This window comes from Pelmatolapia mariae, linkage group LG16_19 (assembly GCF_036321145.2).
Source record: "Pelmatolapia mariae isolate MD_Pm_ZW linkage group LG16_19, Pm_UMD_F_2, whole genome shotgun sequence".
Classification (NCBI taxonomy): domain Eukaryota; kingdom Metazoa; phylum Chordata; class Actinopteri; order Cichliformes; family Cichlidae; genus Pelmatolapia; species Pelmatolapia mariae.
In genome coordinates, this window is record NC_086241.1 from 11,520,001 (window position 1) to 11,547,162 (window position 27,162).

Genomic DNA, 27,162 nt, shown 5'->3' on the forward strand with positions numbered 1-27,162 from the left:
TGACAGTATCTATCATTACTTGCTCTTTGACAAGTAAAAAACTTGTCAAAGAGCACCACAATCCTTGTAAAAACTCTGCAAAAGTTGTGTTAGTTTTTAATATTCTATCACTAACGAGGAAGCACAGCACTGTTGAGCTTGTGTGATTGACAACAACATGAATGTGCATTAAGAGTGGGTAATATGAGAAGCCTTCATTTAGGTAGAAACACATGAAGTCATTTGCACATCACACATCCTGTGATGTAAACTGGCAACAGTGTAGGGGCTGTGTGGATCTCTTTCACAATGTTCATTTATTTTTCAGTGATGCAAAGTGAAAGCAAGAATGAGAGAATGCCACTGAAACTCTAAACTCATGTTTCATCTTGGCCAATTAGAGGGCCCACTCAATGGTGTGAAATAGATGAAAATAAGATGAGCATTCTGAGGGGAGATATGTATAGCCAAATCACAATGGAAATAAGTAATATGAGTGCATTTTTGCTCAAACGGATGCACTTTTCAGATAAGCGTGATACCGCTGGCCACTACTTTCTTCCTCTGCATAGGCTGCATGAACTCTCTCAAAGGACCACAACTACATGGACACTTTTCCTCCTCCCATAATCCTGCCTCTTCTTTATTCCTCTGCCAGCCATCATGGTATATCACTTTATCCCTCTTTCAAAGGTCCCAAGAGACGAATGTCACAGAGAGAAAAGTGAAATGAGAAATTCCCATTGCCACCTAATTGCATGGCCAAATCGATCCTGTAATAGATTCCTTCTCTCTGACATCCAGGCTCACTGACAACACTATCAGACAGACAAATCAGAACACTGCCTGTGTTTCGGTGCACGTGTGGCATGTGTGTGTTGGACGTTCAGTCTTCAACATGGCAGGCTCCGGGCAGCCAGATATCTGTGTGATTGCTTTAAGAAAGAGAAGCTCAGAGGGAGGCTCTGCACTTCTTGATACTCTGTTTTGTTGTAGATGAGCTAAAACTATAGGCAATACATTATAAAAAAAGGATATATTGGTTGGAAAGTGAGAAACCCTAATCAGCTATGAAATAAACTCTAACAGGTGGTCTTACGAGGACTAGAATCCAAATATTACAAAAAGGTTATAGACAATAGCATCATCATATCAAAAACCCACTACTTTTGGCAACTCAAGATATAGTTGACTTGCCAAAAGGTCCTGCTGCCTACATATTACTCTGTCAGAGTTTGGCTATGGAGCTTAATTTAACGTATGGGGACCTGATATTGCCATTAAGATACAGCAGTTACTTTTGTTAAAAGCTGGGGCAGCTGTGACTTCTGATAAGCACCTGTTTTCCTTGTAGGTGACCCTTCTGAAAGGTTTACACCTGAAAGCCAACTCAAATAGAGGACTAAAAGCCCTTTTACCAAATTCAGTAAAGCTTTTGTTTTCTCTCCCTTTCGTCTTTTCTCTCACCTGCAGAATTCCACAAACAGACTGAGGTTTGCCCCTAATGCACTTTGAAGCAGTATCCTTATGGGGAACTCACAAAAAGGCTACAGCCCCGCACATTCCCTCCTCTCCTTTTAGCCTGATGACAGAGAGCCTTTTCTCTTCCCTGCAGAGCAACCTGCACATGTTAGGAAACTATCCACATAAAACAGACCAAAGTAAGGTGCCAGTAAGTCTCTCTCTGTCTCCTTGAGACATACAGCAAATTCTTTTGTTTTTCCAGGAAAACCAGATGCTATGAAATGTACGACAGACTGAAAACCAATGCAATGAATGAAAAAAAAAAAATTGAAAACAACATGAGAGATAGAAGATATACTTAGAGATATATTGCAAGCTGGGAGATAATATTAAAGTAAGTTGCTCTGATAAATTACACCATATTTAAATAGTGATTTCTGACAAATGCAAAACCCCCCATGGTTATGCTTACAGTTTTCATAATTTTAAAATTTAAGTCCATAAAGCACATAAAAGTTTAAGGGCTTTGTGTTTTTTGGGGGCTGGGATACTTGAATTGGGTAGCTGCTTTCAGTCATACTGTCTCGATCCACTATGACCTATGATGGACTCTTTGGTCTCCTTGACTTTAAAACTATATAAATCTTAGAAAAACACAAGGTCTTAGTTTGTTCCATGCATTTCAGTCTATTACTAAATGACTCATCACATCTTCAGGAAAATGAGATTATTATCCTACCATCTGTTGGATGTTTAGGGTGGGAGCATATACTAATGTAATGAACTGATAATGATCTCAGCATAACACCTGAGACACATCAAACAGGTAAAACAAAAATAGGATAAGCAGAAGGAGGAAAGGTGTGGGGATTACAGCACATAGAAGCCTGGTGTGTCTTTCAGTGTTTAGTGGAGCACTTTTATGCCTTTTTCTTGTGTCTTTTAATTCTAAATGTATTTTGTATGAAACTACTTTTTAGTTCCACTATGCACTGTGAGAAGCGCTGGCTTTCTTTGTGTCACATGTCAGCACTAATTACAAATCTGTGACAATTAAAGTGTAACTATAAAGATTAACATTAAAACCTTAATGAAGTGCAAAACAACAAGAAGTCTCTTTTTCATACCCCTGAACTGTATCTCTACTGTTACTCCTGAGCCCTTTACTGAAAGCCTGAGACCATGTTTGTGTGTTTGCGTGTGTGTGTGTATTTGTGTCCTTTCTCGTGTCTGGGGCTTTGAAAACCACAGCTGCTGCAGGTATTTTTCACCAACAGTGCCATTTCTTTTTAACTTGAATTGATTGAAAGATGACAAAGAAAAAGAAACCGAGAGAGAGAACCAGGTGGCCAGTAAGTGGCCTCTTCATTGATTCTGAATGCAGGTGTCTGTGTGTGTGTGTGTGTCTGAGGGAGACAAAGAGAAAGAGTTATCAGTGTGCGTGCACGACAGCGGACAGACGGTAGTTGCCTGGAAAGGTTTGGGTCTTACACTGTGGGGTCTTTGCGTGCCCTGACACCCACATAATGTTAATTACTATCCATGATCTGGTTGAGCTGCTGTTAATGCTCAGGAGAAAATTATTCCAATCCATGTGCTCATCCACGCACCGCCCTTAGACCAGATGTAACAGTTGTGTGTATGCACACAAAAGATTGACTTTGGGAACTTTATTAGTTTAGTAGGTTTAAGGGGGGGAACAACCCTTTTCTGAGACAACAACCACATAACTTGATTCCAATTTCCAGAGCTCTGGCTGTTTCCAGCTTTTTACACTTCACCATTACAGTGGATGGACAACAAAACACCTAACAATTACTTTGGGGGATCACTCACAAAGATAATTACAATTTATTTACAAAATATCTCAAGAGTTGCTTATTAAATGCAATATCATTTCACAAATTCTTCAGGAAATATACAATATATGTAATAATTCATCACCTATGTAGTGAAGGGTGCATCTTAGAGCACCTTCACAATAATTTATTCTTAAAATTCACAGTAAAATCAATTTTTAGCCACAGAGAGGAACAAACTTAATGAACATACTGAATGAGCACTGTGCAACTTAGTTAAAGTCCTGAAAAGCAAGCACTTACCTGCTTACCACTAGTTGATATGCTCACCAAAAGACAGTTAAAACTGTTTCCAGCATGTACTATGACCTTGTATCAGTATCGGGTTTCATGTTTCTTGGTACTGACTGTTGATTATCTCTCTCTCCTATGATGTCTGGTATAACTTTAATCATTCTCTTACTGTATGGCACTGGCAATGGTACTCTGACTCTTTATGTGTCAAATATTTTGCGACATTTTATGTTTGTCGCTCGAAATGGTGTTCATCTGTAGCAAACTGTCCAGTGTTTACCTCAGGTTGCAAAATACTATGATATGATACTATGATACTGTGACGTTATTATTTATTCGTGAGAAGGCTTTAAAGCTAAGTCTGATACAGGTCAATAAGTCAATGAAACTCACTTCTGACAGATGTGTTTAGGAGTTTAGGAGATAGTAGTGGTGGAGGAGGCAGATGAAGAAAAGGAGGAGAAAGAGATGTTGAAAGTATTCAGCAGATTTGCCTGACAGTTGCAGTACTCAGGAATCTGTAACTTTCTAATATTATTTTATTCATAAAAAAGATCTTTGCAAATTATCTTGTACAAATCTCCACTATATACTGTGCTTGCAAGAATAAATATGCTGTTAGCATGTTCTGTTATAATATTATACAACATAATAACAACATCATTCTGATCACCATGATCATTATTACAGAAAGATGATCAGCTGATTCTGGTTCTATGTTATTGTCAGAATAATATGATAATAATATGATAATAATATGATAATACAGTTTGACTACTGTAGAAGAAAGTTTAGGCCCTTTGCCACACACTTACTGTAGCTTCTAAAACACAGATTTTAGGATTTATATGGCATTTATATGGGGATTTCACATAGTATATATTGTGTAATAGTGTCACAATAGCATAGTATAATGAATAATGTATTTTTGCTGATTCTTGATATAAATGTATTAATTTATTATAATTTTTTTTCAAAATTTCACTGAATGCTTTTGTTTTGAGAAGAAAACCATATTTTCAATAATCTTAAAATGCAGCTATTTGGTTCGCTTCGTCGTGTTTTTCTAGAACAATAAAGTTTCTAACTTTTCAACACGTCTACAATACACTGTAATATATGAATGTCAGTAAAGGTGATGCCACTAAGAAGTGTAATTGTAAACACTTTCATTGTTCTCTTTGACTGCCATACCTTTATTACCTGCTGTCACTCTGAATAAAGACAAGGAGAATGCTTCACTGATGGAGACACAGGCAGATCAATCCCCCATAAAACAAGCTGTATTGGTTTATAAATCAGGCCTCCAGTCTCTGCCTGTGGCTGCTCAATAAGCATACATCAGCTTTAATGTAAGGAGTGGGATGAGCTGCCTACTAGCTGCAGCTGGTAATAGATAATAAAGATGCACAACCGGATAAGCACACACGTACACACACGCACAAACACACAGACAAAAAAGCACATATGAAAACAAATATGCACAAAGTAAACAACACAACAAATGCTTCTAGCATCCAAAAAGGCATTGAATTCCATGCACACATAAATGCATAAAGTATTCACACAAAGGACACTTATTGACAACCCAAACACAAGTAATTAAAAGGAGGAAAAACAAAAAGCGAACAAAGTAATATTACAACTGCTCGTCCTCATCCTTCAGTTCACACACACACACACGCACACGCACACACACACACACACACACACACACACACACACACACACACACACACACACACAGACAGAAATCTAAATGTAAGACTGCAGTTCTCCTTTATCTCTGTAACTATTGGCCTTTACTTTTATTTTACTGCATTTTTGGGGGCTATATGAATTTCAGATGGACCATCTGTTTGACTGGTTGCTGAAGTCTAATGGCACAAAATGTTATCATTGTAAAGAGTAATGACAGTTGAAATGACTGTATAAGGCAATATTCTAACATTGTACTGATTTGTGGGCCAGCACTACCACTTAAATTGCAACCTTAAATAGCACATTGGTGAAAACGCAGAAACAAAAATAAGACAGAAGAAATACAGTAAGGGTTTTGCATGTACGTCTCTTAATTTTCTTCCATTACTCCATTACTTTCTTCCATTATTCTTGCTCTTTTGCAAACCACAATTAGATCAGGTCTCAGTTAAGGAAGTAGAATTTTGTTTGATATAGCTGATGGCTTATTATGGACATCTGCACTGTCCCTCTATTGATATTATAGATTCAGGTCTTTATTCTTTTATGGGTTCTAGCATCACTAATAGCAGCAGAGTAGTATTTCTAAAGCACAAACTATACCCTTTAGACTTCATAATAACAAATGACAAAAATATGCTATATAATTTCAGACTATTCAAAGCAGTGAGCTGAAAAATATAAACGGAGAAGAGGCTGATTGTTCCATGATAACATCCAAACTTTAACAATGTGCTTATTATTGTAACCATCATGATGAAGGTCCCAAATTAGGATCTACACATCTTTTAAAATCGTTTTTGGCAAGAGTCTAAAGTCATGTAACTTTTTCCCCCAGAAATAAAAATACACAAATAGAAGAGCAGTTACTTTAATGTGAAAGTGAAGTATAAACCACAAGAGAAGTGACTTACCTTCATTCCCAGCGCCTCAGCTTTTAACTTCCTTTCCTCTAGTTAATCTTAGCATGAAGAAAACCCAATTACAGCTACACTACTTTATCCATGTCCAAAATACTCTTCCTGGGGCTTAAGCCTCCATTTTAGCCTGATCAGTGAAGTTGTTAGCATTAATTCAAACAGATTCAGATTCTGAGGTTTCATTGTGTGGCTGTACTTGTTCAGGGGGTCAGCCAAAGTTCAGACCTCAATCCACCCCAAGGGAAATGGTTTCACACCACAGTCTTCTCTCGAACTGACCCAGTTCTGCTATCACTGCTTGCCTCATTCAGTGGCTGGATTATGTCTGTCCATGGTACTCTTGTGCATGTGTGTGTGTGTGTGTGTGCAGTTCCACCAGTGTGACTAACAAGCTTGGCTGTTGCAGTCTGGCAGATTGAGAGACACCTAGTGCTAGTTAAAGCCTTTCGTACCCTGAGGTCATTGACTCACTTTCCGCACTGGTCATATATGAGAAGATAGAGGGATAGAGTGAGGAAGAGTATAAAAAAAGAGGTGAAACTACTGTCACTGAGCTGACATTTTTGTCAAGTTGGATACACATGCTCACATTTTGCCAAATGGCAATATTCAGTTCAAACAGCAATAAATGTACTCTCAATGACTCCCTTTTGCTGAAGAAATATTACATTTTGATTTACTTCATGTATGGGGGTACACGCTTATACTTGGAATAAATTCATAACTGTAAAATATTTTGGACAAAATTGTATGCAAGTAGCAAAACCACCAACTTGTCTTAATAAATGCTTTAACATGGTGATTTTTTTTAACCTAGAGGCAATTTTAGGATTTTTAAAAATTTTGTCCTGTCAAATATCCTGCACAGAAATATCCAAAATCCCAGTTAATTGGCCCTTGTTAAGGTCCTTGTTCTAAGGCAGACTTAGAACTTCTTTGGCAAAGATCTTCACTGTTATCCAAAAACAATAAGTTTACTAGTCTGAATTATTCTTTGTGCATGAAAATATGGACAGCTCCAGCGCTGGTGTTTGAGTTTATTGTTCACTAGTGGCAGAGCTGACTGTATGCTGAAGTGTCTTAGTTTAAATTTGTCCAACAAAAAAGAAAAACAAACTTCTGTTCCCATGTCGTACAGCATATATTGCTCTCCTGAGCAACATTTAAATAATCATCATGTATGTTTTGATACTGAAACCAGCCAAACAGGATTGCAGTTTACACTTTTTCAACACTATCTGACACGTATAAGCAGAGATTTTTTCTACCATAAAAGGACTGTGCTGTATTGTCACTTGTGCCACATAACACCTGCTGGCTTAAGTAGGTTAAAAGAGAGCTTGAAAGAGAATTCAGGTGTAAAGAAATAAAGAATAAATAATAAAATCCTCACCTGACCCACAATGTACCAATGTGACATTATTTCAACACCAAACGGGTATATTTTTCTTCTAAATTGGTGATGCAGGCTTTAATTTTGTTATGTACTGACCTTTAATTCTATGGTGTCTTCCAGCTGTTATTTTATTCATATTTGTTATTTTAATAGCCATGAATTAAAATAATCAGGAACAAAAAACGCAAATGCACGGATGGGCTATGCAATATTGTAGTGATCCGTGTGCAGTTATGGAGCCAGGTTGCTCATTACATAAGCACTTGTATCGTTGACACTGTGAGTCAAAGAGTTCATGCATACAGTCCAGTATATAGAAGAGAAGCTGGATCGGAGATTTGTTTAGTTTAACTTTCAAAACCCCAATTTAAACAAAATGGTTATTTATGGCATTACAGATAAAACGTGTATATGTTTTAGTTATTGGACACCAGAGTATTATGTTTTTTTTTACTTTATGTCTGTTGTGTAAACAAACTGGTACTAAAATAAAACGCAGTCATCACTGAAGCTGAACCCTCAATAACCCCTGTTTTTTTCCCCTCTTCATATTTTTTTTTCTTTTTTACTTGGGAGAAGCTGTCTCCAGCTCCTAAAACGTACTTTTATTTATGACAAGTCTGTTCTTCATTGGAGGCCTGTGATGTGTTATCTGGGCCATGTCATACTATACATACCCTTTAATGACTAATTCAGTCTCTTGGCTTATGTACTAAAATAGAACAGGCACAAGGGAAAAGAGAAATCAATTGAAATGTTGCAATGTTTGACAGGACTGTGCTTGAGGAGACAAAAAAGGAAAAAAAAGAAGAAGAAGACATTAGACGGTGTCGCTTCCTTTTGTTTTCTGACTGAGAGAGTGTGTGGTGTTGAGACATGCAGAAGCTGTATGTATGTATGCAGGGTGCCGGTACGTTGGGGAATTTATTTTTTCAACTGTCTTTGATCACTTTCAGGCTTTGAAGTAACTCTTGGCAAAGAAGGGGGGGAAAAAAGCGAGGCAGAAGTCACCGCAAGTTCACATCGCAACTAGGACTCGCAAAAACTGCAATCTGCATAATTTATTCTTTAAACAGTTAAAATGGAAAGAGATGAGGAGATCTCTAGGTGCCCAACAAACCCGCCTCCTGCTTGACAACCCCAATTAAACACTCTCCCTCTCCACATTTGTTCTCAATTACAGATTGAAGAGCGACAACACGAGAGCCTCTAATGCTCATCAAGTGACTGATTTAAAGAGAGACAGAGGAAGGTAAAGCACCACCAGTCTGGGGAAATGTAATTGATATGTGCTGTAAATGAGCAAATAGAGGCAGCTGCAGAGGAACCATAAAGAAAGAACAGTCACGGTCATATACATATATATATAAACACACACTTATCTATCAACATGTTTTTCTTCTCCAAAACTCTTAGCACAGTGGATTTAAATATTAAATAAGATGCATCGTTCTATAAAATGTAATAACAATAATTATGATCACAAACAAACTTCAAAATTTTTCTAGTCTCTTAATTTTTCTTAATACTTAATATTAAACCAGTCCATATTATTATATAACATTACTTATCTTCAGCCATTAGTTCAACACCTACAATTTCTTGGAAAAAAAACATCCTTACAAGAACAATGGGCTATCAAAAGTTGGTCCTCACAGGGATATATAGACCTTACCACCTCAAAGAGATAAACCTCAAAGGTAATTGCATCACACAGAATATGAAGTACTGTATGATAGCTCCAGTCAGATTACTCAGACTTGTGGAATATTTTCTATGAAGCGGTTATTCACTACAGGTTTTTTTAATCTTCTAGCTAGAATTTTTAGATGGCAACCTTGCCCCAAATTTCCATTTTCTTACCAAAAAAGTATGTCTGCTTTGACAGTAACTTATTAACCTCAACCACATCATTCTGCACAGTGAAGGTCTAAAGTAAGACACAGTTTTAGTGAGCAATCACTGAATTAGTAAGTGCAATTTTCTTTCGCCCTCCAAGGTGAAAACATTCATTCAAAAACACCATTGTATTTTCCAGTGCAATTGAATGGTCAAAATGAGCAACTCAGTCAAATCACCGCTATTTATACATTTATTTAGGTTAGGTTAACAGATTAATTGATTTTATTATAACACACACACACGCGTGCGTGTGCGCGCACACACACACACACACACACACACACACACACACACACACACACACACACACACACACACACACACACACATATATATATATATATATATATATATACACATAACATAATGTATCACACTGATTTTTTTCTTAATCTGGAATAATGTCTGATGATTTATTTCTAATATTCTCAGTGATTATTCTCTGCTTATGTGACAGCAGGTAGTGACACACAATGAGGCCGTGGCCTGACAGAAAGAATTTACACTGGACATAATTCAAACCACCCCAAGCCTTTAGCAGGGAAACTCAGTGCCTTTTAGTGGTGCATTGAGCTTAATGACAACTCAGGGGGAAATGTACATTAGCATACCAAATGCATCAAGGAGATTTCAATTATATCCTTTGTGGGAGCAGCATAAATAAAGCCTAATACAATGACTGTGTAGACAACAAACAAAACCCCGGGCATTTAAGTTCACCCATACTGTGTGATGTCTATTCAAACAAATGTAGATTTAACAGAACTGTGAATTGAAAAAACAATAAAAAATAATCAGAGTGATCAAAGATGCTCTTGTTTGTAATTTTTGGAGACAGTGGATTAGTATGTCAAAATTATTAACGAAGGACAATTCATTGTGACAAATGAGAAACAGGAAATCCGGCCTTTGATATATCCACATCTACCTTTATCATGACCAGTGTTGGGTAAGTTACTTTAAATTAGTAACTTAGTTACATTACTAGTTACTTCTATCAAAAGTAACTCAGTTACTTCAAGTTACTCGTTACTTTCAAAGTAACTAGTTACTAGGGAAAGTAACTTTTTTTTTTTACTCAGAGTTCTCTTGTTAATGTGTTGCTTCCGTAGCTGGATACCCAGCAAGATTGCCAGTCTTCTAGCTTACTTACATGTTAGCACTATCCTGCCACAAGTGCACTGTGCCACCTACCAACAGAAAGGAAAAAATAATGTGCATATTTCCACAAGAGAAATCCCACGCCTGGACCGTCGTCGACTGCCACCATGATTCTAGCCTACGTCACAGCATCACGTGTGCTTTTTACATCCAACACGAAAACTGCAGTCGTGGTGCTTTCGATTGTACTCAGAACTCAGAAATTCTGCCTTCCGAGTAGGAAGATATAGGCAGCTCCAGACTGCAGATGAGCTGCATACAGGGCTGGACTGGGACAAAAAATCGGCCCAGGCATTTTGACTAGAGACTGGCCCATCATTATAGGAAAAACCATAAAGCCTTTGAATGAAAACAAACGCTGTTGTGACAGTGATGTACACTCTCTTGTTGGTATAGATGTATCAATCTATCAATCGTTTGTTGTAAGATTTAGATAATTATTTTTTAAAAGCTAGATATTTTAAATGAGAATAAGAAAGAAAAGTATTTCTTTGTCCCCCCCTTTCCCTGTTAATGCCCTACCTGGCCCCCTGGCAAAACTTTGCTAGACCCGCCCCTGCACAGTTACCAGCTGTCAGCTATGTAAAAAAAGGACCCTGGTGTTATTTGTCTCTCAGAAACAGTTCATAACTTCCCTTCAACTCATTCATGTCACCTAAAAGGTAAACCTGTTTCTCCATCACCTGTTCAGCTCTTATGATTCAGTAAGGACATCTCCTGGTTTCATCTTCATGTTTCCCTCTCACCACACATCCAAACCGATATCATGACCAGCAGCTTTTACAGCTGTGGCTCCAGCAAACATCAGCTGATACTAGAAATTAATATTAAATAACTTCTAACAACAGCTGACCAAGCTTAAACGTGCTGCTGTTGTTTAACGCGACCTCCGCTGGGTTCCTCTTTCTGGCGCCAAGTGGGCGATAAACAAACAAGAGAGAAAAGCCAATCAGCTGATCATTGATCAGTTTCATGATTGAAGTAGCAACAGGTGAGAGAGGTGAGAAAATGAGAGAATAAGAGACAGCTACAGACACAGAATAACTCCAGCTTTGTGTCTTTTTTTTTCATTGTAGCAGAAGTACGGGACAAACTTTGTTCCTTTTCACCTCAATACGAAACGCGTAATATTTTCTCTGAATACAGGACGGTTGACAACTCTACTAACTAACCTTATGAACAAAATAAAGTTCAACATCAGTAACATCAGTAGCACCCACCCAGCAGTATATAAACTCCGTCATGCTAGCTAGTACGCAGTACGAGTTATTGTAACTGACTGTAAAAAGTCAGCACAACGAAAATAAACTACACCTAAACTTGGTTTATATCTGACCCAGATAGACTGCAGGCCATAACTTCTTACCTGAAGTTCAGTTCACCTGACACTCGGACTGGCCCCGCCTCGGGTCTCTCCTCCTCCTCTTGCTTCCCCTTTCCCTCATCCACCTGCTGGCCTTCACCACTTGCTAATGTTACTGAATCTGTGGAAGCTCCGCGATGCCACCACTAAACAGTTGAGTTATTTTTTACACATCTGCCAGCATCACCTTTCATTGTTTATACCATTACAGAAACCAAAAAACCCCCAAAAAACATCGACATATCAAAACGAAAAATCACCATCGGCCCACCGAGTCCAGCTATGGCTGCATATGTGTTTAGTAGTAATTTCTTTTTGTAGAGGGCTAGCAAAACAACCTTTTTCGAGGGCATTCCCATATTGGAATCACAACTTCTCCGACGAGGCTAACCAGAACGCCGTTTACTCGAGTGTGACATTATTCCCAGGTCCGTGTTCCGATTTCCGAGGTAAGTCGAACGCAACACACGAAGTAACGAATAACGACCCTATCTAAATCCTAGTAACGATTAACGCGTTCCTGATTTTGGCATAATAACTAGTTACCGTGCTCGTTACCACAATAATAACGTAGTTACTTAATAACGCGTTAGTACCTACACTGATCATGACTCTGTTGCTCTTGTATCTGCTGCAAGTAATTTTCTTACAATGCAACTGTCAAACTGTTCTCTCTTAAAAAAAAATGCAAGGCATGACATCCTATGGTCATGACATGTCAGCGCTGATGCTGAGTGAGGTGGGATTAAATTCATCAGACAGACTTTGACCCGCTACCGGGGTACATACACACTCTGTTTCTCTCTCTCCCATTCCAGACACTCCCAATTAAGCCTGAAGTGCAATGCTTGTTAAACTAAAACCATCCTTTTCTGAAATGTCACAGTGTCTCCCTGCCGTGTGGCCCGTCTGTAAACAGCTCTGTTGCTGATGCCAGCTTGAACCCCCTGGTGTGTCTCCTCGTGTGTGTTTTGTGAGAGCAAAATTGTCGCTTGCATTACCACTCTGTTGTGAATGCTTGAGTGCATATTGGACTTGTTGTTTTGTTGTTTGGTGTGCTCTATGGGTTGTATTTTTATATGTGTGTTTTATGTTATTCATTATGTGAGTCTTTGCCTTCCACCCACGCCCTCATTTGTGTGTGCATGTGTCTTTTGTGTGAGTATGTGTGTACGTGTGTGTGTTTGACATCTCATTTGGGGGGGCTGACAGAGTGAAGGATATGTGCTGTAATTGTTGTCTGACTGTCTTCATGCTGTAATTGAAAATGTCTTATTGGTGAAACTTTTGTCAAGATGTTTATACGAGCATGCCATTTAACATTAACACAGCTGCTCCTTTTACCTGTGCAATTACTTAAGTGTAGCCCACCTCTGACACTTGACGTAGAGCCAGTGCCATCCTGGAACTGGGTAAATTACCATACCAATTGCTTGGTATGAACAGCTTGTTCTTAAAACAATAGGGCGATGGATTTGTGAACTCAAACTCCATCCATCTATTCATTCATGGTATCCATGGTATCCAGCATCCATCTATGTTCCCAAGCTGCCTTCCCTTTGTGTTCTGTGTGAACTCTTATTTTGTTGGACTTTGTATCAGCCAACATAAAGGCTTGCTTTTCTTTCTCAGGCAAACAAAGCTTGACAGTCAGATATCCAAACCATCTCTACTGACTGCTTTCACTGCGGCAGAGCAGCACCCCTACTTTAAACCACCGCCCAGTGACTGAGCTGATTATTTTTTCTCTAAGGGCAGATCTTCTTTGGAGGGAACTCATTTCCTGTTTCTGATCCTATTCATTTGGTAACTACCTGCAGCTTGTGGTCATCTGTGAGGGTAGTAATGATAACTTTGAAGCTAATCATCAGCTTTACCAAGGTACTTGAAGTCCACTTGAGGTAGAAATTCATCCTCTATCTTAAGCAGGAAATCTTTTTTTCAACAGTGTAAGCTGGACATCACTGCTTGATGTAGCCAACGATAGCAAAGATGTGATCCTGAGACCACTTAACTCAACTAGCTACAGTATGTGCCACTATAACGGAAGTTTGACGTTGTACAGGGAGTAAATGACATTACAGGCCCAATAACCAATTCTCCAAAAGCACCAGTTAGACACACACAGGGACATGCCTTTTCCAAGTCCATAAAACACATGTAGACTGGAGGTGTGTACCCTCCAATATTTAACCTCCTAAGACCCGAACTCTTCCACTGCATGCATTTTTAATTTCTCTTTGATATTTGGACATTTTGGGACCTGATGAATGTGAAAACAAAGAATTACCAGATTTATTTTTAACCTGATTTTTGTTTCTAAGAAAAATGAGAGCCACATATGAGGATATTCATTTAAAATTTCGATAGAGCAGTAGCAGTATAATGTTCTCGTAAGTGGATATCAGGCCCTTGTAGAGCAAAATTGAGTATTTTGGTCTAAATAACCCAAAATGTGATGTCCACATATGTGGACGCCAGGTCCTAGGAGGTTAAAGAGCTTGTCCGCTGTCTCAAGATGATTAACCTTAAAAAACAAACAGGAAGCTTGGCTGGTTTATATTTAACAGATTATAAAGCAGTACAGGTTGGGTCACAAACTGTCACAGTATGTTGTGGTATTTTTATTTCAAAGGGTGTCCATTATTATTTGAGTGATGTGCTGTTCAGTAATTCTAAATGTATGCTGCACAACATTAGTTGTGTCCTAGCTTGCTTTTGCCCAATCATCACAGGGAAGATTCACTGTACAACAACCTAAAACACAGGCAAACATATAAATAAACCCACACAGACACCCTGTGATTACATTATTCATAGCACTGCTGAGTGCTCTTACACAGAGTCCGAAAACACATGATGACCTGCTGCACAACACTGAGTGATAACAGCATCAGCTAGATTGTCTTACACTGAGAGGGAAAGATGATGAAAGCTAAAGTGAGTGAGAGAGAGATGGAGGAGAGAGAGATAAAGAGAGACACTGAGAGACTGAGCTCTTCATCCAAGAAGATGTATGTGTGCTCTTCTTGCATTCAGTCTAGTTGCCTAGAGTACTGCTAATGAGCAGGTGGGTACATATGTTATACATCATTAAATAACAGCCTCTTGTAATGCACAACAAGGACATGCCGAATGCACTCAAACATACACATATTAAATATTTACATCAAGAGAAAAAATAAGGTATAAATAAGACCATAAATAGATCAGCTTAGATGCAAATAGTAAATGGACTGGTTTTTACAGCATATAGTGCTTTTATATTCTAACTTATAACATGCCTCATTCACCCGATAACACCATTCGTACAAGGACTTTTTTCTATGATTAAGTTTCTGTTTAACATTCACGCACACTCACCCTCCGATTCAGCATTTTTCCGAAGGATACTCAAAGACTGAATTCAAGTTTACTCTATAAAGACCATTGCTTACGTCTACATATATGTATGGATATGAATATATATCATAATTACATCAATTTTGACAAGATCCCCATCCCCCAGCAAATTTCACTTAAATTTTTACAAAGCGTATTCTTATGCGTATGCATTTTTCATATACTTCATTTGAAGACTCGTCTCATTTGGCCCATATAATATTCAGATTTAAAAATCTCAATTTTAAAGAACATTTTAAAACCCTTTTTATCAGTGTATATGTGGAAGAACATGCAAGCAGTAATATGGGTTATGGGTGTTTATTAGCCTCAGTCTTACTGCAGCACGCTGGCACTTCATCCAGGTAATGGACAGGAGATTAAAATACTGCTGTGACCAAAGCCACTGAGTCTGAATGAAAGAAAAAGATTATTTGACTTAAGCTGGGTGGAGAGCATGTCCTTCATTCTTACCTAAGTGGAGTAAAAACATTTATTCAGGTTTTGAGCAGTTTATCGCTTCTTTGAGATGACTAAAGGTTTACATGGTTGTCAGATACTCCAGCTTCCTCCCACAGTCCAAAGATATTCATGGGGTTAGGCTAAATCTAAACTGAATGTAGGTGTGAATGTGAGCATGAATGGTTTTCTGTTTCCGTGAGTTAGTCTGCGACAGACTGGTGACCTGTTCAAGGTGTACCCTGCCTCCCACCCTGAGGCAGCTGGGATGTGCTTTAAGCCCAAGCGGAAAGAAATGGATGGATGGATGTTTGCTTGATATCTGTGTAAGCTATTGCTGTAGGGGTTATCAAAGGAAAACAATAATACAAAGTAATCTGCCGTGTACAAAACTTGAAGAAGATTTTACTGATCAACTGATTTCAGTCTGAGATCTGATAGATTTAAAAGATTCCATAATTTTCTTTATATATAACTTCCAATTTTCAGGAAAGAGACAGCTACACTTTCTTCCACTAAATAGTTTTGTTCCATCTTCCAGTTCTATGCATAACATTTAGACTTCAATGAAAGTGATTTCCTTTTAGCATGTGAAATGTTAGCGCTGCATTATAGCAACAACTAGCAAACAACTAGATATGAAAAAGACATTAATCCTATGCTTTTCAAATACTTATGAATGGGATGCTACTGGAATCACAGGTTTTTCAACCTGGTCATATCTGCTACATAGGAAGGCAGCTGTTGCATTTAAACTACCAATTTGTTGTAAACTAACACTTGAAAGATTACTTTAGCCAGCTACCTCAGTCTTCTCCTTCAATGCCTAAGGTGCTCTAGTGGCACTTTGTGTGGGGGCTTTTTAATAACTAAGCCTGTTTGAATGCTGGAACAATGAACAGGAGCTGCATTACAGGGCTGACATTGCAGTAAAATGCCATCACATTGCCCAAAGGGCTAGACTTAACCCAACTGTGAAATATGCTCCTTTGAGAGCAAGGGGCTGAGGATAAGGAGAGGAAGAAGGAAATTACTTTAATTTATTGTGCTTTAAGGGGCCAGCATCGATATTGATAGGTGGCAGTGTTGAGTCTGCTTATGTTTGTAAATGGCACTGAGCCAAAATGTCTGCTCTGGTTGATTTAGCCCGCCACCTCAGGAGTCTTCTTCAATGACCAAGGTGCTTAACCACTTCTTGTGATTTTTATGTGACATGTAGTTCTTCCAAAGATTATATTCAAATCAGACTAAATGGCATGTAATGTAATTACATGTATTTTCCCCTATATTATATATATGTCAAAGATGAAAGTCACAGGGCAAACAGCAGGGATGCACCACATTACTCCTTTACCTCTTAAAGAAGAGATAAAGAAGAAGCCCACAAATCCATCACAAATTGTTTATTTGCAATGTGTTTCCCAAAAGTTTTCAACAGCAAGTTTATCTGCCTCTACTAGCTTTTTTATCACTCAATTAACGCATAAGAAATATTAAAGGAGCAGAATGGAGAAATCATTTTAGGATAGACGCACTCTAATCACAGCTGCAGTTTCACCCCTGGCCTGTTGATTATGATGCAGCTGCAAGTGCAGCTGGAAAGCCTCCCTGACCTGTGTCACAAGATGAATTGTAATCAACTGTGCAAGGACATCTGGTTCTGAATGGTGTGAAAACCAGCGAAATGTCTCAAAAGTGTTTTTTAAAAGGCTGTAGTCTATGGTGATGTTAGATGGATTATTTTTTGGAGGGAAACAAACATGTACAATGGCATCTAATTTGTGCCAATATTTCTATAGATTAATCATCTTGATCATTCTAGCAAAACTTACATATTTTCTTGAACTTTACAAAACTAATTGCACAAGCTTGGATTACTTTTTAAGACCCAGTGTCTTTTGTTGTGCTAAACTGTGAATTCAGATCAGTTACTAATTTAAAATGTGTTCTATATCCATGATATTGTAGTATATTGTTAGTTCTTAGGATAAATATTAGTAGATGCTTTCATTCTTTCATTTGTTAACTGTATAAAGTTAAATTCCATATTATGGTTTTGATAAGTTGTAACTTACAAGTACATTAGGACACCTTTTAGATTGTCGATCTGTCTCCTTTGGATTATAGACGTGTGTATCTGTTGACCTGACATCAGGACTTTACTTGGTTTGAAAAGAAGTCGCATTGGAACTTCTTGAAGGTAGCATTCCCAGTGAGCCATGCTGTCAGTGATAACCCAAAGCTCATATCAGAGAGCTGAGGATCAAGCTGCTACCAAGCCAGCTGAGGTAATCTGTCACACCAAGGTAGCCACTGAGACAACGGGTGGTAGAATACAGATATACACAACAACATTCCTACACACATGACTCATCACAACACACATAGACACATGTTCACTTCTCTGTATGTATAAAGCACCATGACACATACATGCAAAACACAATCCTAAAATCCTGTGGTGAAGCTTTGGTGCCTGGACCAGCTTTAACACTGAACACAGTATGATGTTTCACTTTATGACTGCTTTCTAAAGCTTCACTCATTATACTAAATTTTACAAGCACACAAATTACCACAACAAGATTATCATGTTTGGATTTTAGCAGCTAGTAAGGAAAATATGTGCTTTTCACCTGAACACACAGAAAAACACCTCTGGTTTCATAACCCTCTCAACTGTTTAAACTTTGTGTAAAAATAAACAGCCTACTCACTAATCTTTCATAAAGCAAAACCAAAGTTACTGCAGTTTTTATATGAATTTAAACAGTAGCCAAAGGGCAAAAAACACCAGAAATTTGCAAAAATTGCTTTAAAAAAAGCCCTAAAATTAGAATGCATTTGATAGAAAAGCAACAGACTAACAGAAAAATATGCAGTTTTAAGCTGCTGAAACAGACACTCTCTTTCTCTCTCTCTCACACACACAAACACATACAAATACAGCCTTAGATAGCATCAGGTCCTCTCACTGCTACCATAATAACATTCATAAACATTCAAAACCTTTCACGTGACTTCACCTCTGTTATCTGAGAAAATTAGCAGCTAGTAAAAATGGTAAGACAAAGGACAAAACATTATGGGTAATGAGTTGAAATGAATAGGGAAGGTCAATAAAGGTTAATAGGCTAATAGGAAGGTTAATAAATAAAAATAATAATAACAACAATAACATTATGCAATTGTTTGACGTTTGAACCAGCAAGAGTGAGTATGTACATAGACTGTGGGGATTATAAAGCATTCTCTAGTTGTTGCATGTGATGGTACAATGGGAAGTAAATGGTATTGAAGCACTGCAGGTTTCATATCATCATCTGTCCACATTGCTTATCTTTCTGACTGGTGGATGCATCAATACTTATGTCAAATACATCAAACAGGAATATGACTTAGAATCACACTGACTGTCTTACCATCTTGATAAACAAATGGTGTAGAAATGAGGCAAGTACAATAGCACGAAAGTTAGAATAGTGCACATTTCTACTTGTAAATATTCATATTTCCTGACTGTATAATTGCAATATATATATATATAAATACTTTTAAATTATTATATGTTGTAAATAAACATTGATGGTAAAGTGGTCAAAATGAATTGAAATTACCGCTGCTATTTGCATTTAGGTGAAGTCTGAGATTTATTATCATTCTGACCACTTGAGAAAGAGAAATGTAGGAAATAATTTAATAAAGGTGGGTTTAATTAAAGTCAAGGTTTGGTAAGGACATCTAAGTAAAAGCTAATTAAGAACCAAGAACAAAACATTAGTATTAAGACAGTCTAAAAACAAAACAAGCCTTTTTTCCAATTAGAGGCTGCTAACAATAACCCATGGGCAAAGCATTCAGCTGCAGGGTTCTCATAACCCTACAGCAGTGTCACCTTCACCAACAATTCTTTTTCTTTCAGAGCTTTGGAAAGACTGACTAAAAACGTCTTTGAGTTCAAAAAATGCTTCACTGAGAAGAATGAAAAGCAAGTTAAAATATACAAAACTTGGAAAACTTACCAACACACGAACCATCAATCTCCTCATACCCAACGCTACAGACACATCTTCCCAGGGGAACCAACCAGTCTCCATCAGCTCCACAGAACAGTTTGGGTGTGTCTCTTTCTTCAGCATGGTCAACACAGGCCCCCCTCACTTCCACCAATGAAGAAGAGTCCACACGAGGCACTGTGTCTGGAAATGAGGCCAGGTTCCTCTGTGTAAATGGACATTTCTTATAGTAAACCCTCACAGACACTAATGCAATGCAAGCGCCAATGTCCTGGAAAGCCAGATAAAAGCCTTTCCTGTTTATGGGTCCCACCTCCCGCACCTCCGTATTGAGCTTGAGGATCCGATCTCCAAGATCCATCTGAGTAAAGCTCTCATCAGCAGCAATGGTGTCAATCTTGGTGTACTGCGCAGGCCTGAACTTGACACCGTGTGCCTCATCTGTCTCATGATAGAATAGATTGAAGGTCTCCTTGCAGGTGCCAGACACCCAAGGGATTGAGTTACAGTCGCGCAAGGTGAAGCGGAGCTCCACGTAGACCTTCTGGGCTGCCTGTCGTGAAATCCAGTTGGAGCGAAGCCAGTTGTTTTGGTTGGGCTCCATCACATTGCAAACCTGGAAAGTATGGATGGGTCGGTTGTGCTCGTCCATCTCTGTGATGGCATCCCACTAAAGGAAAAATAATAAGAGTGTAGAGGGTCGGGGAGAGAGGAGGGAAGAATGGGGTGAAAGGGAGGGAAGAAAAAGAAAGAGTTAGTATTAATTCAAGATCTGCTAGCAGGCCTCACAGGTCATAGCATTCCATACAAAATATGGACAAAATTAACAACATGGTTGTGCAATATTAATTTAGTCCCAAGGAAAACTGTGTGGTCATTTCAAATCCCAAGATTGATGCTATACAGAGCACAGACGCAATCTGGAAATTGTAATAGCTTCCTGCTTCTTTCTGCTTCTTTCTGAGACACTTTGTTTATATTAGACTGTATTCAAACCAAATTTGGACAGTAACACATTTAGTTGTTCAGATATTCTTCTCTGGATTAAGGTTAAAGAGAGTGCCAGCAAGACCATCTCAGTCCATACCACATTCCAGTAAAAAAAAAAAAAAAAAATCATTAACAAACTAACAATCTGTTTTCCTCATATTCCTAGAGGTAGGTTTTCTCCTGGTATGATGTCGAGCTCCAGCTGCCTAGTCATCAGCTCTGCAACTCCCAGGTCACATGATTAGGGAGCATTGCAGCTTTGCAGGGTCATTAGGTTACCTGTCCCCATGTTGATGGGAAAGAAGTTAATGGGGGGTTTTAGCCTCCTGGTCCTGCAGCGCTCTCAGGTTTTATTAGAGTGGGGACTGGCTACATGGGCGACCCCAAAACCACCCAACATCGACCTCAAAGAATCAAATTACCTGCCTGGGAAAAAAGGGCTCTCAAATCAGTTCGCTTACAATGCAGCGTCAGACTCTCCACGAGCTGCAGAGTTTGCCCTTGTGTGTGTGTATGATCATGTTTGTGTGTATGAGGTTTATATTTAGACTCATATTTATGCCACTTACCTCATAGGTTTTACTGTATATGACAATATATGGGATCTATTTTTACCCATCACTGCTGCTGCTACTACTCCCATTGCTTTGCATACATTTTCCTAGATGAAACACTTATGCATGCATACATAATTTTCAGACATCGAAAGCTCAATTCGGTCACTGTGACTTCTCCAATGAACATTGCTTGTGCATTGCAGTATGCACAGCTGTCTACTTCTTTGAGTCAAAAACTAAAATCAACACTGTTTTCAGAGATGTGAGAAATATGCTCGAAGGTATGGAAGACCATGTATAAAGCTTTTAATTACCAACACATTAACATAAGTAATTTGACTACATCAAACATACACACATTTCATGTTCCCTTTCTTGGGTCTGGGGGGAGAGATGCTTGTTCTAAACGAGGGCTGGAAAATAGCTCATTTATAGGCAAACAAAATCCAGAGGGTTGAGATAGCGCTGGTGGTTAATTTACCAATACTATTTGCCTGATAAGCTTGCACATTTAATAAGCTGTTTTTTCACTTAGCTAAATATTACCTCTTGATGAGAGTAGTAATCAAAGCCTAATGTTTGCTCTCACATACTCATTATCCTTTTTAATAACATGTTCTAATTCAATCATCCAAAGACAGCAGGTTTTAATCTGCTCTTCGCTCAAGGTGTAAACGTAGCATTACAGTCAAACAAATTGAGTTTGATTAAATGTGATGTTGCCATCAAAAGTACACACTAAATCCAGTTGGACAAAGCGTTTCTCTTGGGGCAAGGCATGAAGATAAAAAACAAAAACAAAAAACAGAACATGAAATACTTAAAATATTGGCATGAAAATATTTCCATGAAGAAGCTGAAATGAGAAAAAAAGTCAAAATAAAAACAGAAAGAAATAACTTTGAAAGAAAAATATGGAAAAATGCAGAAATAATAACAACTGACTTGGAAAACAGACTAACAGATAAAAAAAGAGAAAACATGGATCATTAGCTTCCATATATAAAAAAAAACTGTAAGTAGACATATGGAGTTTACTCTTTGTTAAGTCCATATGGATTCACTGGGATTCCAAAGCTTTTAGATATGATTTCAGAACCGTCCTTTGTGATAAAATCTATGCCATGGCTCCAGACAGAGAAAAGCCTATTAATCACTCCTTTGGGATAATCAACAAACTGAGCACCAAAGGACTATGGAAATGGACATGGATAAAGTTTTCTTTCCTAATACCCACATTTTTTTCCTAATGCTAGGTGACTGCATCACATTATTCTCCCCTTGAAGAAAGGAAATATTTAATCAGTTACTTTTTTTTGTCTGTCTGACATTACTGTCAAATTTTGTGTGATAGTAGAAACTAATAACAGCTCGAGCTGATTTAATTTTGGTGAAAATTGGGTCAAGGTCAGAGTCACAACAAATTTCAAAATCAGTAAAAAGCTTACCCACATTTTTTATGAATCATCTTTAAATTTCACAACAACATACTACTTATTTGAACTTGATCATCATTGTTAGGTGTCAGGGACAACGTTCACCTTAAAAAACCTCCACAAACAACGTATCGAGTGACATCATATGAAAGGGCATGGGGAGAGCTGTACAACACACTTTTGGTTTCTTCAATACAATACCCAAACGACATAACAATGACCAATGATGCCATAACAGGCTGATGTCATCATACTGTAATAAAACATCATTAAAACACTAAAGTTTTAGTATAGTCCTTGTCTTTCTGGGGAGTTACACTCCCTGAGTGCTCTTGTTTAAGAATGGTACACTTGATACTGACGGCGAGCATCTTTCTGATTCAAGGTCTAGTGATTTAAGATATTGTGCAAACCATTCTTACAGTTTTCCTTTCTTTCTTTCTTTCTTTCTTTCTTTCTTTCTTTCTTTCTTTCTTTCTTTCTTTCTTTTGCCACTGAATCAACTAAAGATCATGATGAGTTTGCTCATTTACCACTGGCTGTTGGAATTTCTGAAATCTTCTGTTGGGATGTCAGCTAACGGTGTACTTGCACACACAGCTGGCCCTGTATGTGCTGGCATGCACTAACACTGTGTCTAAGAATCAGACTGCTGAGATAAACTGTGAGTATGCTCCATTTTGTCTCAACATTTAAACTGTTTTTCATGCTGCCCTCTCTTTCATGCACACCTTTAAAAATCACCTTTTTAAGAACATAATAAGGCTAATATATGCTTAATTAGGCCTGTTTTTAAAGCAGTAAAACACTGTCCTGTATCATGTCTCACAAATCCCGACAATTATTTAAAAGTGATTTTCATGGAGCCATCTGTCACTAAGGAAGTGCTGAAGTTCCATGCTTGAGTAGATGTATACTAGGGTTGTGCCACATTATATACATTTTAACATAATACAAATCATGTCATTTTGTGATATAATTGCTACAGCAATCCATGCGTTTTCATTTCTTAAAGACAAAGGACACAGACGAGACAACAAGACAAACCCTGGCAAACCCTGACATCAAGAGCCATGTGTCAGCCTCTGATAATTTCTTCATTCATGAGCATCTCAAAGTAGTCCTTCCATCTTCTCAATGCACTCTCTTAACTGATTAGTGCATTTCCATCTCTAGCCTCACCCTAATGCACTGTGCATCCTTTCCAGCTCAATCTCTCTGCCTAGCCATGCCATAAAAGTCCTTTTCCTGCAATGTACAAGTGTCAATAAATATTGTTCAGTATTCTTTATGTATATCAAACAAATCTCCAAAAGTTGAATCTGTTCATCTGGACGTAGCGTTTTGTGGGAGAAACGTTTCGTCACTCATCCAAGTGACTTCTTCAGTCTCAGCTGACTGCAGGTTTCCCCAATCTTATAAACAGTACATTTGCATAATGACTGAAACCAGCCCACTGAAGGAACAGTGGGCTGGGAGGTCAGTTCCTTGTCAGTTGTGAAGAAGAATGAGCCCAAGGACATCCGCAACTTTGACTACACAGCTCGCACCTGGACCGGAAAGTCTCCCAAACAGCTTGCATGACCACTTCACAACTGGTCATGCAAATTCTCATGACCATTGATCAACAACCACTGACCAAAACCCACTGATCAAAGACCACTGATCAATGGCCATGAGTACCATTCACAGAGAGTTGGGGAATGGCTGCAATCACAGCATTGTAAGATGGTGAAAGATGTACCCTTAGGCCCCCTCCTCGATTCAGAGATGGTCTTTCCCTTTTCATGTAAATGGCCTCCTTGACTCCGCGCTCAAACCAGCGTTCTTCCTTCACATCCTCGACAGGGAAGAGTGTCCACTGGCCTGTGTCCACTGGCCTGTAGGTGTAAATAGACTGCAGAGTCCTGGCCTGACGAGGTAGCTCTTCTGTGTTGTGCCATCCGCTTCGCCAGAGGTTGTTTGGTTTCCCCGATGTATAAATCCTGGCAATCCTCCTGGCACTTAACAGCGTACACTATGTTACTCTGTTTGTGTCGGGGGACCCGATCCTTGGGGTGGACCAACTTTTGGCGCAGCGTGTTTTGGGGTTTAAAAGCCACAGAAACCCGGTGTTTAGAAAAAATGCGTCTCAACTGTTCCGATACTCCTGACACATATGGGATCACTACAGGTTTTCGCTTGGGCAGCGGTTGACCTTCTCTCCTGGATCGGCTGGAGCTTTCTTTAGGTGTCTTTCCAGCTTTGACAAAAGTCCAGCTGGGATAACCACATTTACTCAGGGCCTTCTTGATGTGCTGTTCTTCTGACTCCCTGGCCGCTGTGTCAGTGGGGATGGTGTTCGCTCTGTGTTGTAGCGTACTGATGACACCCAGTTTGTGCTCCAGTGGATGATGAGAGTCAAACCTTAGATACTGATCCGTATGTGTAGGTTTATAAGATTGGGGAAACCTGCAGTCAGCTGAGACTGAAGAAGTCACTTGGATGAGTGACGAAACGTTTCTCCCACAAAACGCTACGTCCAGATGAACAGATTCAACTTTTGGAGATTTACTTTCCTGGATGATTGAGAATGCATCAAGATATATCAAACAAACTATACTTTGACAGTGTTTGAGGATGTTACAGATCATCCAGTGTGATTAAAACCCTATGCAGAATTTAAAAATGATAAAGAATCATCAACAAACATTTATGACTATTTTTTTTAAGCTTTCTGTCACTCATATACTCTGGTTCTTGCTCCAGCATTTAAAGTTGCTGATTCAATCATCCCTTCGGGCTCTTTCAGTCTTATTTGACCACTTAGTCAGCTGTTGACCTGCAGTGGTGTCTGTAGGAAGAAATGTGCATCAGCACAGTTGAACAGTGGTAGGTGCTTTACCTTAGAGGAGCAACTGGAGAAACCCAAATTATACAGGATAACGCTGTGTCCTAGTTTAAAGGGTTTACACGTTTGGGATTTTATGTGACTATACCAATGGCTTCTAGCTCAAACCTAAGAAAAACATGTAATTGTTATTTGGTGATTTGACACAATAATGTATTTGTCAGAATTACTAAATTAAAACTAATAAACACCTTCAGGCTTTGTAAAGTCTCATTTATGTTAAGGATAAGGATGGCATTTGAAGTGGTGTTAAGTGAAGACCCATGTTAAGTGTTGAACAAGTCAGCGACCCATTAAATCTTAATGTATTATGTGTAAATACATGGCTTTAGTGACTGCTAAAAATGACAATTGAACGAGTTCTTTGTGTATGCTTGCACACACAGAGAGAGCAAGGTCAAACATAGCCCTCAGTCTCTCTGAGCAGGATATTTTTATAGCACACCAAGGCACTTCTTTCCTGATTGGACTCATGGTAACAGGTAATATTTCATAAAATATAAAATCCTTTCTATCAGACTGGATTTTTAATGGGGAATTATTGAACAAGAGACATGGGACTGAGGAAGAAAATAGAAGGCAGCAAAGAGAGGAGAGACAAAGAATTAAGAGTTACAAATGTGTGGTGTTCAGGAGATTTAAGAAAACTACTAGAGTTAGTGGCCAATGAAATGAGCCTGAATGGCAATGTAGATAAATCAAAGTGTCCAGTGACTGAAAGATTGAGGCAACGATATCAGAGCGATTCATCTCAGAGGGGCAAAACAATCCATTGTGATAGAAACGCACAGCTGTTGAAATCCCCAACTAAACACCATTCACAGCTGATCCACAAGACCTCCAAGACTTTGACATTTTGTCAGCTAACTGATAATGTCAAGCAGCTTTGTGGTGGCAGCACTTTAAAATAAGTCGCTAGAGATTTGCATTGTGAAGCTGGGAAGCAAAGCAATAACATGTATTTCCTCTTAATTATTTCAAATTCCAGTGACAGCGTTGCCCCTTTGGGCCAAAGCCTGCAGTCCACTCACCACCTGCAATCCCCATCCACACTCCACTTTATTACTGCGTGTGCTGCTGGTTTGTAATCTCACTGTTGGATGACTTCTTTTTCAAAGTGCCAAACTTTAAGTCTTGGTTGGACACCTCACTACCTTGCCACCCAGCCCTAACATGCATAATTGAAAAATGGCCAGAAAATGTGGTTGATTGATTGCAGCCTGGGACCAAGGCCTTTACAGCCCATCTCTCTCACCCATGCAATCGAGCCAGTCATTTTACTGGCCACTCGCCTGGGGGTGAGCTCCTTTTATTAACACTGTGAAATCCAGAGCCCTATTGAGAGTTACACTTTTAACTACAGTGTCATAACCAGCTCGGCTCATCTTCACTTGAAATGAAATATTTAGTGATCCTAAACATTCCCACTACTCAGTTGGATTTGAGCCTGTAAA

The 27,162-nt window shown here is 38.7% G+C and overlaps 1 protein-coding gene across 2 annotated transcripts in view; it reads right to left on the bottom strand.

Annotated features, from left to right (window-relative positions):
- epha6 (eph receptor A6) overlaps positions 1-27,162 on the bottom strand; it is a 186,386-nt gene that overhangs the window by 122,176 nt on the left and 37,048 nt on the right. For both annotated transcript variants that reach the window (XM_063499351.1, XM_063499352.1), the window contains one exon: positions 19,842-20,505. In XM_063499351.1, the coding sequence (XP_063355421.1) occupies positions 19,842-20,505 (664 nt within the window). The remainder of the gene's footprint in view (positions 1-19,841; positions 20,506-27,162) is intronic.